Genomic DNA, 16,072 nt, shown 5'->3' with positions numbered 1-16,072 from the left:
AACAGAACACATACCCAAGTAAATAAACGTTAATAAGATATAACATTCATATAGTCAACTGCAGGGTAGTAGGCTATGCAACAATTGGACGCAGACCACTGAGGAAGACATATGCGCCCGATTTAAAGGAATAGACATTTCAGGAGAAAGTTGATCAACACACTAACAAGTGCACATGTTCGTGTTTTGGTATGTCGTCACCATTCATTTTCCTGTGATTCGCAGTAGATTGAAATGTTACATTGTGCGTAAAATATAATTGTGTTTGGAGAGCTCGGGGATCAAGCCTTACGAATTAGAAAGGGAATTCACCTAATGAAATAAAAACACTGATTAATGAATAGGCTCTATGGGCAATTATAGGACATGTCGTGAAATAGGCCGATGTGTAATTAGGCCTATCCTCCATGAGTAACAGGCCTATCTTTCCTGCGTAATAGGTTGACAAATAGGCCAACAGCAGTTATGGGGAAAACATAGGGATTAACAGTTAACCTCAAGGATAATAAAAGGCCTCATTGCCCCTCATAATATAGAGGTTAACTCATTTGTGGTAGGCCTACTACGAGTTTTTGGAGGGCTTTTCATTCCAACTCATGAGACGCGCCATTTTCCAGAATCCATTTGATTCTTGTTTGTTCCATGCACACTCGTCGAAGTACCAAGGAACATAGGCTATACCCTATCAGTGTCCCAGCATGAAATGGACATACTCTCCTACCGTCTGTTAGTGTCTACTTCTGTTAGCAATATCAGTGTGTTCGAGAAAGGCCACCAGCTGTGCCTTTCTATCAAAGCAATAGCGGGGAAAGTCACATAAAACCCTTGCCTTTTCATTATGTTACTGTTAAGTCCACGCGTTGCTCCAATAAGCCAACAACAACTCGGAACATCCTACTCCAAAAGAAAGACTGGAGTGCCTAGGTTGTCATGGAGTTAATAATCATATTAACAAAACCCTAAGTTCGATGTCCGTGCCCCCCGCGGAAATCGAATTAGCATAATAAAAACATCCCCATAAAAATCAATGTGTTTAAGATAGAGACATCTGTTTTTTTTTTGCATTGGGTGCATCTCAATCTACCACATCCGCCTATGTTACGCTTCTGCATCTGAAGTGAATGGTGATAGAGCTAGAGAGGTGTTTGTCAGACCATGGAAAATCCCAAAAATCGGTATTCTCACAAAATCCTATGTAGCATCCGAACGTTTGTCCTACAAATTATTATGACCCCTCTATGGAAAGATGAGACTCTCGTGAACAAAATGGATTTCTCTGTTTTGGTGTCGGTACAGACAATCTGTCAACTTCTGTCTGTAGCCACCGAACAGTTTGGGCTATAATATTAGTGTTTTTGTACACCCCTTGTGGAAAGGTGAGACTCTCACGAACACGTTCATGTCAGTTGTTTTCCTCTAACACGCCCACAGGCCTCACAAGACTCGTCTGAAGGTCCCCTGCACCAGTTGAACAAATGTATGGAAGTATATACAGAGACTGTTTAGTTACAAAAATAAGGGGTTAAATAAATGTAAAAAAATATATATTTTTTAAAACAAATACTTTGTTATATCTCTCGGATGTAGGACAGACACTTCAGAACAAACTTCATTTTTATATATAAAAAAAACAATCTTATGTTCCAGGTTATTAATCTGTTATTCTTTGTTTGTACGCAAATATTTTTTTATATATTGTATATTTTTTTCATACTTAAAGGTGTCTTAAAATTCAAAATCAAATAGCAAAATGATCCTTGGTATGACCTTAAAACAATTCCATATAGCTTAGTAGAACACCATACATCTATAGAAATGCATACATCCCTCCCCTCACCCTGTGCGTGCTCTCTGAGAGGAATGGGACGTACATGAACGAGCAGTGCCAAAGACACGCAAGTGAACGGCGGGCTAGATCAGCTGTTATCACAGTCTGGTGACCAGGGCAGTTGAATATCCACTGTAATTAATCCCCATGTTCTCTGTGTGTGGGATGCCTGGCCAGCAGCAGGTGTCCGTCCGTCAGTGTGTCACATTGTGTCAAAGTCGATAAGCGAGCGCTTCCAAATTAAATATTTTGCTAGAGATGAGGGCAGTTAGCGGTCTTTGCTTTATTTACACATTCTAACTTAATTAAGCAGAATATTCCTCTGTCCGCTGCAAAAACACAGAGGGGGCGATTGGGAGCAGAGAATGCCCCTAATTAACAAGTCGTTAGTGTCCATCACAGCGCAACTAGCAGTGACAAATTGACTGGAAAACCTAGCCACTTCTGTTTTTCTTTTGGAGTAGGACGTTCCTTCGAGTTGTTGTCTTATTGGAGCAGATCGAGTTGCAATTCGGACGTTCCTACCCCATTGAAGTTGACATCTAAAAAGGTTACGGTACGGGTTATGGTTAATGTAAGGGGTTAGGGTTAGGGTGTAGTCGGGTATGGAAGTCCCAAGGATCCGGATAGCACTAACCAGTAGAGAAGCGAGGTTTTGATTTATTGTAGCCCGCGGCTACTCTCCTGCAGGCCTCGATGTGCCTGGGGACCCGGTCATCGCATTCCTGTACTGTGTGCGCGAAAATGACCTTCTCTGCCTGCCTATTTCACAGCCTCAGCCTACAGGCTACCGCCGCCCAAGAGTGCAATAGCAAAACCTCAAATACAATCTTTAGTACCAGTAAAACAAGAGTCCTCATTTTGAAAGGGGCCAATATTTGACGTTGTTGATTTATTCCGTTCTGCGATTTGTCCACTGGAAAATGTGTGTTAACATGCTGCTTCAATAGTCTATACTGGAATGCAGGTTTGATAGAACAATCCTTGAATGAAACCTGCATCGACCATATATATATATATTCTCTGCTCCCTATGTATATATTGCTAGAGGCTAATGGTGCCTAAACTTGGAGTGAAACGTGTAGCCCTATCCATGGCTGAACTCACTTTGCAATGCCGGTTTGAAATGGAGTCCATGACAAAGAAAAACAGAACTGTCTGGCCTCCGGCTGCAACAGGTGTCCGTCCATCATAGTTCATCTCAGGTGACCATTCTCTAGTTAATAGACCCACGGTAATGTTTTGACAAAGCTGAAATGGAACTTTAAGACCTTCTCATAAAGACTTTAGCCAAAGCCATGATGATATGGCAACTGTTTGTTTGTGTTGTTAAACACACCAATACACTGCCTCTCACTGTGGTGCTGCTGCTGGGATTTATTTGTTTGAAACGTAGAGCTGACCACAACTATTTTCTATAGTAAAGATGCTTGCCTATATGATACATTTCAAGACATGATAGTAAATGCAGACCTTGTATATCCATAGGTTTTTATCAACGTAGGTTTAAATAGGATTACACTTTGACATTATAGGTTATTTTATGCAACTCCCTCAATATCTATTTATTTTACAGATACTTACATTAATAAAAGAAAACCGACGTTTTGAATATATGCCAAATAATAATAATAATAATAATTGTTAACGTATTATTATAACGTTTTATCATCTGAAAAGTATAGCCTATAATACTGTTGTTTTTGTAAATGTAGATGCTATTAATATTTTGAACAAGAAGCCTAATGCCCTATACCCGTTTTCAATATTCACCATTCTGTCCTATGGGTATATCATTTCCCTGGAGGTAGGCCTGTCCTACAAATACATATTGACTCCTCGGAATACGTCATTAGGCCTGCAGTATAAATACTTTTTTTTTAAATAAAAAAATCCAAACTGGGCATTGTCGAGCAGTAGCTACCTTGAATCATTTAAATTGCGAGATAATATTACTTTTTCTTAGAATTTGAGATACACATCTTGCTGCCACCTAATTAACAGGTCGTTAGTGTCCTTCACAGTGTAACTAGCAGTGACAAATTGACTGGTGTAATTAGCATATGAGCCAGAGTAGGATATGCATGGTTTAAACACAACGATTTCATGTAATCCCCTGCCCGCGTGCCGAGGAAAGGTGATGATGCGATGGTTTGGAGCAAGGTGACAACTCGCACAAATTATATTGTAGAGTCATAGCCTAACAGGTTTCCTCAAACTAAATATTTTACAGATATTCAATATAACGAAGTAAAAATGCATAATCTAATATACTTTTCCATAATCAAAGAAATCCTGTTACAGTAGCCGAATTTAATAGGAGCAGAACTATCGACAGCACCCTTCGATCAAGGAAACTGGTGTGGTGCCATAGTGAGAGAAATATGCCAATCAAAAGCAAATCCATGTCAAAGCATAGGCTACATTTATTTCATTCAGAAAGGCTAGGAGTTGGTCTAGTCATAATGTTGTCATGTTTAAAATATACTCAAAGCATTTCAAACTCATTTTAGTGAGCCGAGCCGTAGAACAGACGACTGTAGGACAGACGACTGTAGGACAGACGACTGCTGCAGAGACAAATAAAGAAACACATTCTGTCCCGAGACTGTGGGTGGTCCTCCTGCGACAAGTACACGGCATATTGAGAAAATGAAAGCAGAATGAACATGCTATTAAAACGATAAACAGTTGATTTGGATATAATTGGAGTAAATTATATTTGTGTGATTTGTGACCCGTGAAAGACGTATAATTAGTCATCCATGTTTTTATTCTTATTGTGGGTCACTTTAAGCATTACGATGGTCGTTCCTAGGACATCAGGCCTAGATGCATCATTATTTACGAGACCACTGTTTAATAGTGTTGCCCAAACAAGCACGTATAGAGAGAACGTTCACTATCTCCATTCAAATCTTACTTTAACATTATAATTATTCCACAATAGACTACTGACAAAGGATAATCTCCTAAAGAGATATTACCACCTATGGCTGCAAATAGGCTATTACATACATTTACATGAACAAAATCACAGATTGCGCACATGTTGTCACACATCATGAAACACATTGAGGCAAAAATGACAGACAGTAACCTAGTCGTAAAATAGAACTCAATTGAACATGAAATTGATTTCAGTATGATTAAAATAGTATATAGGCCTGTGTATCTTTTAATTCAGTTATCTCGGTTTTCATATTAAGCAGCATTTTTATCCTTCACTTGTTTGTACCAATTGCAAATACTTTGGCACTTTGTATTTAGTCAACTTCGTTTTGAAGCAGTCACAGCCAGACATATCTGGATGATGAAACGTTCTGTAAATAAAGTGACGTGGAAGGACTAAAAGGCATCTAACTATGCGCTTTGGCTGCTCTAGGAATGGTCTGTATCACTCGTAGATGTGCAAAGGTTTTTAAGAGCCACGTTACTAACGAAGGCTCTGGAAAACAGCTCGGCTACAAAAGATACATCATAAGAAGGTTCTAATGATGATTTTAACGAGGCACAGTCTTGTTTGGATTGTAGCAGCCTGTGATACCGGAGGGTATCGACAGTGGTGCAGGCAATTGATCTCTTCATGTCCATGTGTAATAGTGAATATTTGACACAAAAATATATTGAATATAATATGTGATACAATACCTAAAATTCAATATGGCCACGGGGTGAACAGGGCCCGTTATCTACGTTTGACAGAGATAGCCCATAGGTCGATATAATGTAAACTAAAACAACAATCTTACCCTTTCAGTGCATGATCAAAGTTATGTCAAAGTTCTCTGTGTGTGTGTGTGTGTGTGTGTGTGTGTGTGTGTGTGTGTGTGTGTGTGTGTGTGTGTGTGTGTGTGTGTGTGTGTGTGTGTGTGTGTGTGTGTGTGTGTGTGTGTGTGTGACAGCCTAAGTTTAGTGCGATTTTTGGCACCATACTTAAAGTGAGCTTCTCCTCTACTGTCAAAACGGATTTGGTTTAATTCGTTTTCTGATGTTGCGCTATGACACAGAAACTGAATCGAAAGAAAATCATATGAAAGGTCTACTCCAAGGGCTTTCATTAACACGACATCAACAAAAGGAGTGCAGGAGACTTCATAAAAGTATGACTATCATGTTTGCGTTCTCTTCAAAGGCTTAGGGTGAGCTGAAGGGGAAAGTGGAAGAGGGGAGTCAGCCCTCCCACCCTTTATCCCTAATAATCAACTGTCAAAAACACCCCACCGAGTAATTTAACCATTTACACACAGATCTGGTAAATAAAAGAGGCTTCTTACGCCCCCCTCTGCCTCGGAACATGTGCTTGGCCAACTTTGAAATGGAATAATCGGTCTGTTTTCTGCACTGAGACGAGTCCTGTCCCGCTACCTCCTTTGTATCTGTCCGGAGACAACACAGACGACATGAAAGCGAACAACCGCGCGCCTTTTGAGAAGATCGCTTTTCAGAGGCAAATGTGTGTGGGTTGTCTCCGAGAGAACCCCTCGCTGGGAGCCGCATTGAGCATGGGTCTTCAGTGACAACATCAACAAACGGGCAAAACGCCGGAATGATCGTGGATTAGGATCCTGATGAAAAACGCTGCTACAAATTAGCAACGAAACCCCAAGAGATCGTGGGTATCCATGTAGAACGTTCACATTGAATTACAGGCCTCCAAAAGCCGATGTTCCTATTCATTTAGCCCGTTGTTACTTGCCAAAAAAGAGTCCATTATAAACGCCCTGAGAGCCACATAAGAGGAATGAATACATGCCCACTCTTCCAGAAGATATCTCACAGCAAAATGTGGGAGTTCAGACATCACAAATCTGGATTTTAGCGCTTGTTGGCTGTAGTGGTATATAGGCTAATAAATGGGCTACTTTTTGAAAATGTAAAATTGATAATAGAGAAGTAATAAATACTCCTATCGTTGCATGCAAGATTTAACTGAGATTTAAACCCATGGCACTATTGCGTAAATGACTATGAACGCTCATAATCGTTTCAGAAAGCGGCTCGTAGTCGGACAATCAAAGACCTGCGTATAGTGTTCAAACTGGGCCTACTCATACAGATTGAAGTTTGACCTCGGAGCTAGATAAATAAAAACGTAAGCATATTTTCTATTTCCTTTTGGGATTTTAGGCTTTGGAGTCTTAATGGGTATTCAAATGTTTGAGTAGACCTATGTGTGCAGGCATAGGGCCAATAAAACGTTCCAATAAACAAGTTAACGAAAGTATTTTTAAATTCACAAACATTTATTATTATTTTCATTACAACAAAAATGACCTATGAACATTAAGTGTCTGTCTGTACACATAACATACGTTTCACTGATTGATTTCAATGAAATAGACAGGAACGAAAGCACAACAGTTTAACAGGATGAGAGGTAATGCGCTTTACACCAAAACCACATATCTGTCCACTGACAACATGAAACACTATCCATACAAATTCACCACAACACCGGTGTTAAGAGAACGAGGGGTAGTGGGAAAAGGTTAGATTTGTTTAAATAACCCCCCTTGTCTCAATGTGCTTTCTAACAATTAAAACCTGAGTTTGCGTCTCGGTAGCCTATTAACAGTGCTTTATTTCACAACGCACACAATATATATAAAACAATATAAACCATAATAAAAATCTCAATTATAGTTCAGAAACAATTAAATCTTCCCCACAGTGAGATTACATTAAATTGAACTTGCGTTAAAATAGCTGGATCTTTGCTCACGATAGGTGAGGGCCTAGGCCAATGTAGGCCAACGAATACACTCAACATTGTCTTAGAATTTGTTTTCTGACTTCATCATGAATCTTCCATTTAGTGTATCCTATACATATTTACAATCCATAAATATAGCCACCGTTTCACTTTCCTCTCTCCGATCAGATCTAAGAAACATAAGAGGAAGAGCAACACTCTATTTCTCAATTAATGTTTATCCTACCTTCACATAAGACGAATAGAACCATAATGGATTAATAGGATTTCTGCAAGTTTTGCTTTTGCTGCCAGTTTAGAAATGACACATGTTTAGATTTGTAGTTTTGCTGGAGAACGTCTGTGAGCCAGGCTGAAGCATTGCTTCCTGCGAGAGGTTCAAGTGGTTCGAAGCTGAGGCGAGTGCAGGGTTTAACATGGCCAGGATCTGAGCCTGACTGTGGCTGCCCGACTGTGCGCTGTACGGGGAGGCCACAGAGTTAGCTGCACCGATTATATTGTCTATAGAGAAAGAGGGCCGAATCGGAGTGTTAGTGTCCGTCTTGAGAGGCGCCAGGCCGGGCAAGGTCGGGCTTAGTTGAGGGTAGAATGGCTTTCGTAAATCAGCCCCTAATAGAGAGGGCAGGGGATGTGGCGTGGGGAATATTGAGGCTGGCGAGGGGAATCCACAAGATGTATTCTGGAAAGGGAAAGCGCCTGCTGGGAGGTGCGGATGATAGGGGTTATGTGCATGGAAGTTCTGCAGCTGGAGTCCGTAGTTGTACCCATAAGGGCCGTATCCAAACCCGGGCAGGAACCCCCCGGCGTCCCTGAGGATTTCGTTGGCTTGGTGCCTCTTGAAGCGCTTCCTCCTGCGTAAAAAACTCCCGTTGTCGAACATGTCTGCGGACTCCGGGTCGAGGGTCCAGTAGTTGCCTTTTCCGGGGTTGCCAGGCTCACGTGGGATTTTGACAAAGCAGTCATTGAGAGAAAGATTGTGACGAATGGAGTTTTGCCAAGCGGGGAATTTCTCCCGATAATACGGGAACCTGTTGCTAATAAACTCACAGATCTCGCTGAGAGTGAGACGTTTCTTGGGACTCTGGAGGATAGACATGGTTATCAGGGCTATGTAGGAGTACGGGGGCTTGACTAGAGCGTTCTTACCAGGCTTATCACCTATCATGGCCCCTGAATCTATACCAACTCCAACCTGGTCAACCGGACACTCGGAGCTGCTGAGGCTGGGGGAGGAACCCCTCTCCCCCGCGTTCTGAGACAAATTATCGTCCGAGTCATTGTCCAGGAAATCATGATGTAGGTATTTCCCATCCTTGCCAACCGAGATGTCTCCCCCAACCACATCTATGTCCACATCTTCAGACAAAGCAGAGTTGTCGGACATATCCGTACCTAGAGTCATCCTTGGAGAGACTGGTTATCTTCCTTCCTCTCGTTCCGTACCGAGTCTTTTCAGCTCCCAAGCTGGGTGTACTCAGTCCGTGCGTAAAGCACTCAACCGCTCTTCAGAGGACCAAAGCGAACTCCCGTTTACTTCTCCAAGCTGCATAGAAACATTAGTGGAATCTATAAGAGAGCAAGACTACGCTTGGATCCAGGTGTAACGCCACTCCAACCAGTTGGTATGGAGGCTGTGGTGTCTTTCACCGAGGATGAAACTCTTCTGAATTCAAGCGCAGGAAAACGAAACTGGAATGGAAAATTCAGCCAAGATATTTACTTGAAGACCACTACAAGCATTTATACAATAATAATGTTTCTTCCTTGCACTCATTTGTGTTTTAGGTCGTTAGTTTACTGTTGCATAGCTGCATGAATATCTTTACCCACAGGCACGAAGCAAGTCTCCTGCGTGAGCTTCATACTATTCCCATTCATAGCTCTCAAAAGCTATTTATTCAGCCGTCCCAATCACGTGGTCACGGTGTCACTGTTACCAGGAATTGAAGGAAAGGGGAAAGGGAAGGGAAGACGGACACGGGGAGGAGATGGTGAGTGCGCTACTTTACACCTTCTCTTGGGTTAACGATACTCCAATACACACACATCTTCTAAACATGGAATATCATCAAAAGTATTGGTTTTATGTTGTTGGAATGAATTGTAGCTATATCAAAAGACAAACAGGATGGACGTGTCCATAGTATTAGGGGTATTGAAACCTCATAGGGTTCAATTCTTAAGAATCGGAGTTAGTTGATTGGATAATAAATAGTCTACATAACACAGCCCAGGTCCAATACCAGATCATTTGCATATTTATGAAGAATGATTTCAAGGATAAAACATCTTCGTGTATTTGTTTGTTAGTCAGTGAATTAATTCAGTTGTCACTTGAATCTGATTTACAACATGATTCCAATTATGGCCTACTCAATTTCAAAATGCGTTGTAAAATATCCAAAAAATTTAGTTATCCAATTTCCAATTATGCACGCTCTCATACCCTTCTAAACAAAACAAAAATATTGCAATACAAATATCCACGATGGCTTTAAATCGATTTAAAAGTGCTCCAATAATTGCTTATTATCGTTGCGGTTAATTAAATAAGTGGTTATTTTGTTTTCTATGACGTTATGCGTTTGGGTCTAATATTATCCCATATTATTGGCCTACCATTTTGACTTTGATTACCACATATGTTATTAACCATTGATAATACACAGTCATTGATAATACACAGTCATTGTAATACAATTGAGAAACGGTATTATTAACTGTACATTTTACAATATTGAAACCCTAATTCAGTCAAATCACGACATATGTTATAAACAGTATAATTGTTTTATTAAACTGTACAAATGTGTTATTATTAGAATGTATTATTTGTATTAGCCTATTATTATTAATCATATTATTATTACTATTATTATTGAGTCCATTGGGTTTAAACAAACGTATGACTTCTTACTTCTGTCCTCTCAGGAGAATAGAAGCCAACATGAAACTGTTATCGAAAGGGAGATATATATATATATATATATATATATATATATATATATAGAATACAGATATATATTCTGATTATTCATTTGAAACATGGAGCTGATATAGTAATTCACAGCCGAAACTGACAGGTAAATAATATATAACTCCACAGTGCAAGTTTAACAATTGAAAGCAATGTTTTTCAGAATTGAGACTACGGGGTCATTTTTCCATGGAAAGGATCCTTCGTGAATGATAAAATAAGATAATTAGCCTACTACTGTGTAATAATAATGATAGGCCTAATTATACGACAAACAATAACAAGGTTCAATAATAATATGCCCTATCATGATTTATTTTCAGAGGAGAAAGGCAACACTAGCTAAGGAATTCCATGAGCATGTCCCCCATTAATTCTCCGATCACTTCTCACGGGTTTTATGTTTAACTTGTCAAGTCATTACATTATCAATCTACATTTTCTACATCATTCACATATAGACAAACACATATGCGCCTGCAACCTGCTCTAATTCGTCTTCGTCAGAGTACGCTATGTCTGCTATGGACAGAACAGATGATGGGTCTGTGTGTTTCATGACAGCAGGGGAGCAGCGCTCGCATTACAATTCATTATGTTGCAGAAACATGGCGTTATTGTAATACACATCAGCACCTCATCCGTCTCTGTACAGGACCATCAGCTAACAGGACCCTTCATGTTAACACAGGCTTCTCCTGCCCAAAACACCACAGCAACTTCATTGGCAACGTTTGTGTGGGTTAACATGGCTTTCTTTAAAAAATATATAATATTCAATTCCAATTCAAATATTTCAACGAACCTTTCAGGATTTTCCCTATACAGGCCCAAATATCATGAAAAAAAAGGGAAAATAGATTTTAGGCGATCCGCACCTGCAAAAGCAAGTTATCGCACAGCAATGATAAACTACATTTCATTTACCTGAATTCGAATAAAAAATATCGTCAATTCATGCCAACTCAATTGAATTCATTTTACATCTGATGCATGACTCTCAAGTTCAGTTTTTAAGGAGGTGGAGAGCGGTTGAAGGTATGGCCTAGCCTAACCGTGCGGAAGTGAAAGTGTCCGGAGTCGACCATGAGGTCCTCTCAATTGTAATTTATCTAAACACAGTCACTCAGTCAGCAAGTCCGTCACAGACCCCAATCCCAATCCTTCCCAGCCCAGGGCAGGGCAGGTCGAGCCGGCCCGTCAACTGGTAGAGGTTGCATTGCTCACATCGCTGAGTTGAGGAACCAGACAGCTGCATGGGAGAAAGCCCAAATCTCAAATCATAATTGTTCTCTCAAGAAGCTAGACGCTATCTCGCCATCTTAGACTTGAGTTGATTTGGCGAGAAATAACATTATGTAGCCTTTGCCTATTATTCAGGGTTTGGGAGTAACTGATTACATGTAATCTGTTTACAAAAAACTGTAACTGTAATCAGTAACGTTAACAGCAAAAATATTGTAATCAGATAACAGATAACCTACTTTAAAAAAACTAGATGATTACCTCTTGGATTACTTAAAAAAAATTGAAAGGATGTTTGAGGAAAAAAAATACATAATGACGCCTTTCTGTTTTCTCAATGACATTCAATTCAGCATTGAAAAAAGGCACAAGTTTAAGTTTGTTCCAGCTGAGCAAGTCTGACCACAAGTCAGAGACTACTATGATGACACACCAAATACATTTGATGGATCCTTTTGGTCTTCTTCTAAAACTTCTAAAAGTAATCAGATTACATTAATGACTTTTGGTAATCCAAAATTACATTACTGATTACAATTTTGGACAGGTAACTAGTAACTGTAACGGATTACATTTAGAAAGTAACCTACCCAACCCTGCCATTGATTATAGATACACAATTACAATTGATCATCTTCCAAACCAAGACTTAGATTTGGCAATCTCATGGGTCTACATTTCCACCAGACCCAAAAACAAAAACACTGACAAGAACGAATGACTTAGGAGGCATGTAATAAGCCTAGGGCTATTTTAAAATCACACGAAGAAACAAACTAGTCTGTAATGACCTGTAGCATTTGGACTGCCAACTTCAAAATAGTGGTTTGTGCAGCCTTTATGGTGGTGGAATTGGTAGCCTAAATGTTTTTTGTTATTGCCTCAAAATATTAAATTTTCCTCAAGGGATGAGAACATATTTTACTTCCATCCATATTGGAATTTGGACCGGAAACATGTCAAGCTCAACAACATTACCATTACATTACCATACGTTACTTTTCCTTTTTAGGCTACTCTGTTTTTCAGTTTGTGACTTATTTGTATTGCATGACACCTAGCGGACAAACTGTAGAATCCGGCACCAATTCCCCAATCCAAAAATCACTCCAGACAAACTTTTGATAGAGACCGCCAGGTGTCGCTCCAACTACGGGTAAATTATAATCTATTAGGCTGCAGACCAATGATGTACAGACTCGCCAGAGGTACCTTTCGACAGCTAGAATAGCAAAGGTGCATGGATTCAATTACAAATACATTTATGTATGTTGGGGCGGCAGGGTAGCCTAGTGGTTAGAGCGTTGGACTAGTAACCGGAAGGTTGCGAGTTCAAACCCCCCAGCCCCTAAGGTACAAATCTGTCGTTCTGCCCCTGAACAGGCAGTTAACCCACCTAGGCCGTCATTGAAAATAAGAATTTGTTCTTAACTGACTTGGTTGGTTAAATAAAGGTAAAATAAATAAATAAATAAATAGGCCCTATAACTCAAATATGCCTATTAGCTAGGCTATCTACCATTGGCCTACAGGTGAGCCAATATATCTCGTGGTCATGTAAAATACATCATATCGAAATAAATCCAATTGTATTCGTCATGTACACAGTTTACAGCAGGTATAAAGGTGCAGCGAAATGCTTGTGTGCCAGCTCCCTCAACAATCCAGTTGGGGGAGAGGGACAATTGTGGCAGTGCCAGCAGGCTATATGTGGTCGATAGATTTGGATACATTATACAAAAAAATCTACATAAACTGACAATAACAGCAACACTATATTATTGGCCTACGATCTTCTTGGTCAAGTCTGAAACGTGTCTGAAACGTGTCTGAAACGTGTGCGTAAACATAGAACTACAAAAATGATGCTGTGACATTACTTGACGTTTCTGTCCTACTATAACAACCCATACAAATGAGCTTACAAGTCATGCAAATACAATACTGCCTATATTCCCTAGAAGTTTGTAATAAAACAAAAGGTTAAATTATGAGACAGTTCGGTAGGCCTAATTCAACACGATACATTTGGCCCACGATTCCTGATTTGGTCATTTTTATTTACACGCAGGAAACGAATTATATCAACACCATTAACGAAGTTATAAAGTAAGTATGTAGCCTATATTTCAGAATGAATGTGGAAATTCCCTTGCAGGCCTATATCTGAAATATTAATAGAAAATATTTTGTTTGGGTAATTTAATTGTCTATGCAATTGGGTACACAGGAAAAAACAATATGGTTTATGGGAATTGGACTTAAAGTATTATAATGAGCAATCAAATATTCATTTAAAGTAGGCCTGATTTAAATCAGAGGAGTACGTGCAGATCATAGGCATATTCAGTTCAACAGATACAAGGAACAAGACCATGCTTATCAAAAAATGTATTTATTACACGAACCAAAAAGTGTAAATAGCAATGTAGGCCTATTCAACATAATTCACAAACAAATAAACTATTTACTTTTCACAAAATAGAACAGTATTTGTGGCTAATGATATTGTTTAAGAAGTCTACTTTCTGACAGGTGACAATGACTGGAATTGTTCTCGGACAAAAAAGTACACGCAGATAGGCTACAAAACATCTTAAGAACACATTCATATTAATTTAATAAGACACATAAGGTAAACGAACCAAAAGCACTGAGAAATGAACACAACTATAATGGAATGTATTTTGGCATTTCAAACAAAGAAGAGGTGTCACACCTATTTCAAATGGAATCTATTTTGAGGCTCTTGTTGTTTGTCTCTATAAAAATCAGTTTCTCACATATACCGATCTAGTCCTGACGCAAAGTTGGCTTGCCTCATGTAAGAGTTGTTGTAAGAGTTCATTGGGCTGGAGAGACCCAATAGTTGCTCAGTGTGTTCGGCGCAAGACCCGGAGCGCACGGTTGGTAGAGACATCCGGTTCCCGGTGCAGTACACCTGAGAAGGACCTGGAGAGAAACTGGACTGCGTCATGGAAGGCAGGTGGGGAGGAGATGCTGAGGAAGAGTATGGATAACCGGGTGCCAGGTTTGATGACAGTCCTCCACCGCCTCTGCCCAGTGAATTCCCTGAGGGATTGACAGTCTGCATCTGGAAGCAATTGGAGGGGTCAGTGCCAGTGAGGGAGCAGCTAGCTGACATGGTGCCCAGGTCTCCACCGCCTAACCCCAGGGAGTTGAGCTCTCCTCCCTGCATCACCGACTCCTGGCTGATGATGTTGTCGATGCTGAACATTCTTGGCTGCCCTTGACTGACCCCGGCAGAGGTCTGATAATGATGCAGCATCCCCGGGTGGGGGGAAGCTGCCAGCTGTGATCCGTAACCCGATCCTATTCCTGGGTACAGGGTGTTGGGGTATGCCGGTCTGCCCATGGAGGTCGAGGTGAACGCGCTAGAGCTCTGCAAATAACCAGGATACGTGCTCACGTCAGTGCGCTTGAATCTTTTCCTCCTTCGCAGAAAACTCCCGTTGTCGAACATGTCTTCAGCGGCGGGGTCCAAAGTCCAATAGTTTCCCTTGCCAGGCCTTCCAGGTTCCCGGGGAATCTTGACAAAGCAGTCGTTGAGGGTGAGGTTGTGGCGGATGGAGTTTTGCCACTTCTTTGAGTTCTCTCGATAAAAGGGAAAACGTTCCATGATGAATTTATAAATACCACCAAGTGTGAGTTTTCTCTCGGGGGAGTTGGCGATGGCCATGGCTATGAGAGCGATGTAACTGTAGGGTGGTTTCCCTCTCTGAACGGGCCTCTTCCTCCGTCGACTCCCCGTGGACATGAGCTCTTCGGTTTGACCCAGAGCAGCCCCCTCCTCTCGGTCCGTGTTCGGACTAGGTCCCCGGGGCTCAGACTTGATCAGAACCCCGTCCTTCGTCCGGTCCGGCAGCTTCAGTGGTGGTGGCGGTATCGGGGAGTCCAGACTCACGTTAGGCAACATGACCAGCGGGCTGGCCGCATCGGCTGGCGACTGCTGGGACTCAGCAGTCATGTTACACATGCCCGAAAAGTAAGATAAATTTGCAAGATTCATAAAAAAATATGTTTAATGTATGCTTGAAATGTAAAAAAAGTAATATTCAAATTGCCCCTGAAAAATATGCAGGCACCATAAAGTGAGAGGGATATCTGCTATTGTTTTGCACAGAGACGGTGCGTGCGTTTTGGGTTCCTCCCTATGTTAATTTGAACCCTGTCCACCTCGCCGCCAGTGAGCATTCTCTCTTGCCAGGTGAGTGGCGTGGACAGTTTTATAAACCAGGGGTCGAGTGACGACACTGGCGATAGAAAAAGGGTGGGGGGGGTACTG

General features: G+C 40.8%; 2 protein-coding genes across 2 annotated transcripts; both read right to left on the bottom strand.

Annotated features, from left to right (window-relative positions):
• Positions 1-7,039: 7,039 nt before the first annotated feature.
• LOC115145464 (forkhead box protein D2-like) lies at positions 7,040-9,428 on the bottom strand. Its single transcript, XM_029686997.2, has one exon. It carries the CDS (start codon positions 8,944-8,946, stop codon positions 7,840-7,842), a length of 1,107 nt encoding a protein of 368 aa, XP_029542857.1. The 5' UTR covers positions 8,947-9,428; the 3' UTR covers positions 7,040-7,839.
• Positions 9,429-14,204: 4,776 nt separating this feature from the next.
• LOC115145463 (forkhead box protein E4-like) lies at positions 14,205-15,972 on the bottom strand. Its single transcript, XM_029686996.2, has one exon. The coding sequence runs from the start codon at positions 15,794-15,796 to the stop codon at positions 14,546-14,548; it is 1,251 nt and encodes a 416-aa protein (XP_029542856.1). The 5' UTR covers positions 15,797-15,972; the 3' UTR covers positions 14,205-14,545.
• Between the last annotated feature and the right edge of the window lie 100 nt (positions 15,973-16,072).

The sequence above is a fragment of the Oncorhynchus nerka genome, linkage group LG17 (assembly GCF_034236695.1).
Source record: "Oncorhynchus nerka isolate Pitt River linkage group LG17, Oner_Uvic_2.0, whole genome shotgun sequence".
Lineage (NCBI taxonomy): Eukaryota > Metazoa > Chordata > Actinopteri > Salmoniformes > Salmonidae > Oncorhynchus > Oncorhynchus nerka.
This window is presented reverse-complemented; position numbering and strand designations above follow the sequence as displayed.